The 4120-nt window shown below is 35.0% G+C and overlaps 1 protein-coding gene across 1 annotated transcript; it reads right to left on the minus strand.

Moving 5' to 3' along the window:
* LOC149406901 (putative pectate lyase 2) lies at positions 1 to 3724 on the minus strand. The gene is made up of 5 exons (XM_089617936.1): positions 3676 to 3724; positions 2409 to 2758; positions 1425 to 1780; positions 493 to 628; positions 1 to 216 (listed from the first exon to the last, which is right to left on the minus strand). Exons 2-5 carry the CDS (start codon positions 2661 to 2663, stop codon positions 1 to 3), a joined length of 963 nt encoding a protein of 320 aa, XP_089474062.1. The 5' UTR covers positions 2664 to 2758; positions 3676 to 3724.
* Positions 3725 to 4120: the final 396 nt, after the last annotated feature.

A 4120-nucleotide genomic window follows, 5' to 3' on the forward strand; every position in this document is an offset into this window, starting at 1 on the left:
TCAACACCTTGACCTCGTCTTCTTAGAGCAGCGTAGAGCACCCGCGGATCTTGTCATGGACCTCACAAACTTGGCATCCGTGACCCGGAAACTCTGTGGCCGACTATAATTTGGTGTCGCTCCTCCTTTTCCTGTCTGAAAAAACGAAGCGCCGTTTTCGAAAACATCTCTCACCGAGAAGAATTTGTTCCCGGCATCATGCATCCTCGATGTCACCTATTTTTTAGGATATTGTTAAGTAATTAAAAACTATAAATTTTGTTAAGAAGTCGCGATTATTTTACGAAAATGTTAATTTTTGAATAATTAGATTGATAGAGTGAATAATTATCCAAATTTTTTGTCGGCAAGAACGATTTTTCAAGCGGAAAAAATATGTTGGCATTTCAATACATATGACGGAAATTTTTTCGTGGAATCGGAATCACAGCTACATATCTCGAAATTTGGTTGTGAAAAGAAATATATGGAGGGAATGGAAATTATGGTGACCTCTTTATTGCCTGATTGAGGAGCAATGAAGAGATTGGCTTCGCTCTTGACTCTGGGAGTCATGCTTCCTCCGATGGCATACTGAGCCCATCCACTGTACATGTTGTTCGCTACATGTGCATATCCATGTCGAATCCTATATAATTATATTATCATCACAAAAAAAAATAATAATAATAAAAAATAAGGGTGAGATGTTATAAATGACCGAAGCAATTGTTTTAACATGTCACAAATATACAATATAGATAAATGTACATGTTTAACACTAAACCTCGATAGTTTTTACTTTTTCTTTTCTTTTCAAAATAGTCTTTCGGACGAAATTATTAATTTTAAAAGAAAAAATTCAACATTTTAGTTAAAACATATTAAAGAAAATATTAGCCATGGTCATTTCTTTATAACTAGATATAATTTTTTTATATCTAGTTAATATATATATATATATATATATATATATATATATATATATATACGAAATTATTAATTTTAAAAGAAAAAATTCAACATTTTAGTTAAAACATATTAAAGAAAATATTAGCCATGGTCATTTCTTTATAACTAGATATAATTTTTTTTTATCTAGTTAATATATATATATATAATATATATATATATATATATATATATATATATATATATATATATATATATATACACACACACACACAAAGACGGAGGAAGTTAATGTCCAGCATAACTTAAGCTTCTCCTAAAAAAAATTACGTTTTTTACCCAAATTTATTTATTTTCCTTTATTTTTACACTGAAAATTTACAAATTAATCATTATTTTATATTAAAATAAATAAATAAAATTCATTTAGCCTCCCTAAGTTTAGAGTAGTCTATATATAATGAATTTTCGAAAAATTAGTTAATTGCGAAATAGGTTGAGATAAATAAAAGCTGTTAAAAACAATATATTACCTAGGCATTCTCTGGTTACAGTTAGGACCAAAATAGTTGTAAATAACGGTGATTCTCATGTTCTTGTCACGCACATAGCCATCGTCGTGGCCGAGAAGCATCACCTTGTCTTGATTTTTGAACCAGTTGTTTGATACGGTGACGTCAGTGGAGCCCCGAGTGACGTCCAAAAGCCCGTCCTGGCACTCGTAGAGGGTATTATGGTCAATCCACACCTTAGAGGCGCTGACCAGCCTGATGGCATCGCCGTCAACACGGCCCAATGACACCACTTTTCCGTGTGGGCCCATAACTGTGCTCGGTCCCTGGGCTTTGCAGTGGTAAATGTTGAGCCCATGGATTATAACGTTGCTCGCCTGTAAATAAATTAAAATATAATGTTCCGAGAAAAAAAAAATAAAGTAATTAAATATTTAATATAAAAGTGCGTTTTTAAAAGCTGCCATGATCATATATTATCCTGAATTGATGGAATTTATATTTTAACTGTATAATACTACTTTAAATTTTCCAATTATGTGCCCCTTGCAAATACATTACTTTTATGTTTTTAACAGTAATATAAGTGTGGTAGCTAGGATAGCCTAGTGGTAATTCCACACCATCTCCTGTGTGGAGGTCGTGGGTTCAATCCCCACTGCAGCAAAAAGCTGCCTTCAAAAAAAAAAAAACAGTAATATAAGTTGTTATAGCTGAATACCCTATTGAATTTGTAAAATAACAAAAATTTGTTTAAATTAGTGAAATAATTAAATATCATGTTTCAATATTTTTTTAATACTGTGATTTTATTTTTTGAAAGTGATCAATCAATTTTATAGTCATTCCTTTGTAGTATAGAAGACCTATACTAAAAATAAATCTTTGCATGAGATATATTACGTTAAAAAGAACAAAACTAACTAATAATCCAGAAGTGTTTTCATAGGTAGTTACTAATTATCTTAATACTTATTGATCAGAACGGTATAAATATATTCTTACTTGGAGAACTGTGAGACACGCATTGCCGGCGATGTGAACGCTAACCCCTCTGCCGTCAATGGCGGTGAAGCTACTGACGAGCAGCGGCCTCTGTAGGACTATAGTCATGTCCCGCCGGAAAGTGATCCAAACTTTCCCTTTCAACACCGTGGCTCCATACCGGAGCGTCCCCGGCCTCGGCTGCTCCGGCGAGTCGTCGCCGGAATCCGTCACCACGTACTGCACTGTCCCGGGCCCAGTATTTCCCACCGCCATCTTCCCCGCGAACCCCACCGAGCATGCCGCCAGCCTGGCACGGTCCAGCCGCCACCCCGGGTCCCGCCTCCAGCACCGGTCGATGACGTTACCCGGCCACCTGGCGCGCCCACGGGCCGCTACGTGGCGGGGAGAGAGGAGGAGGAGGATGGTTGCTATTACGATGAGTAGGAGGAAGAACTTTGAGAGGGAGACGTGTGTAATCATTTTTTTTTTTTTTTGGTAGAAGTGTGTTTATTTTTTTATTTTTGGAAAGTGGATTATATATAAAGGGGGATATATATGTGTTTTTTTTTTTTTTGTGATATCTATATTTAGGTTTGTTTCCTTTTTTATTTTGCTGTGAAACAGCCACTAAATCGTTTGCATTACGTTTTTTCTCCTCTCATTGAAACCGATATCCTCACCATGCAACGTTTTACATGCATTAATTCGCAACAAATATCTCTTTACAGGTTTTATTATTGCCACGTTGCTAATTCCAATGCATATGCACTAGAGGCTAAAACTAACAGGAGATTCATTCATTTTTCAATTAATTAAATAAATAACATCTATCGTAACAGAATTTGTAATAAGTTTATGGCCAAATGAAGTGATTTATAACATGCAATTTATTGCAACTAGTGAAACTCCCAAGAGACTCTACATTTCTTACAAACCGGCCAAATTCGATGGTGGAAGAAGTTTGTAATTAATGGCCGTAATTTCTATGAATGTTTGGAAATTATAACAACTAATAAGTAGTCTCGACTCTCTGAGATTAATGGCATATATTCGAGATGTCCAATGAAACCTAAGAAAAATGGTAAATAGGATAACAATTGTGCGTTGTTTATTTACTTTTCTTAAGCAGGGGATTTGGGTTTTTTTTTAACATTATTATTTAAAGGGGTATTCTACGGCTCCATGAATTTGAATCAACAACCTCAATTCGGACAAAAATACCTTTATGTTTCCAAAATATAGTCAACAGTTATTGAAATCTGATTAACAATTATTGAAATTTGGTCAGCAGTTATTGTAATTTGATTAACAATTATTAAAATCTGGTGTTCAGTTATTGAAATTTGATTCAAAATATTGGTTCATTCAAATTTGGTTAACAGTTATTGAAATCTGGTCAAAGATTATTGAAAATCTGATTGACAGTTATTAAGGCAAAATGGACACTCCAAAAATTAAACCGGTTTTTTGCGAAAGTTAAAAGGTTTAGCGGCTAATATTGAAAAAAAAAATTACGGGATTAAAAGGCAGAAACCACAACGTGGAAGCCATCAGCTCCGCCGAGCGAAAATGGTTACCTACCCGCAGCTTATTTGTCATGCCCCTGATGGCCTTCACGAATACAAGGTTGTGGACCCCCCAACTCGGCAATAAAGTATGCTAGCTGACCAAATTGAAGAGGCGCGATTCTAAACACGTCAAACGAGATCCACACCCAAGACTTCCAGTTT

Source organism: Urtica dioica, chromosome 1 (genome assembly GCF_054948205.1).
Source record: "Urtica dioica subsp. dioica isolate 48M chromosome 1, U.dioica_male_clone48M_v1_H2, whole genome shotgun sequence".
Taxonomy (NCBI): domain Eukaryota; kingdom Viridiplantae; phylum Streptophyta; class Magnoliopsida; order Rosales; family Urticaceae; genus Urtica; species Urtica dioica.

Coding starts and splice junctions, on each gene's coding strand:
- LOC149406901 (XM_089617936.1), bottom strand. CDS start 2,663: ATGGCGGTGGGAAATACTGGGCCCGGGACAGTGCAGTACGTGGTGACG. Junction 1,781..2,408: donor CGTGTCTCACAGTTCTCCAA/GTAAGAATATAT, acceptor ATTTATTTACAG/GCGAGCAACGTTATAATCCA. Junction 217..492: donor CTCAATCAGGCAATAAAGAG/GTCACCATAATT, acceptor CCTAAAAAATAG/GTGACATCGAGGATGCATGA.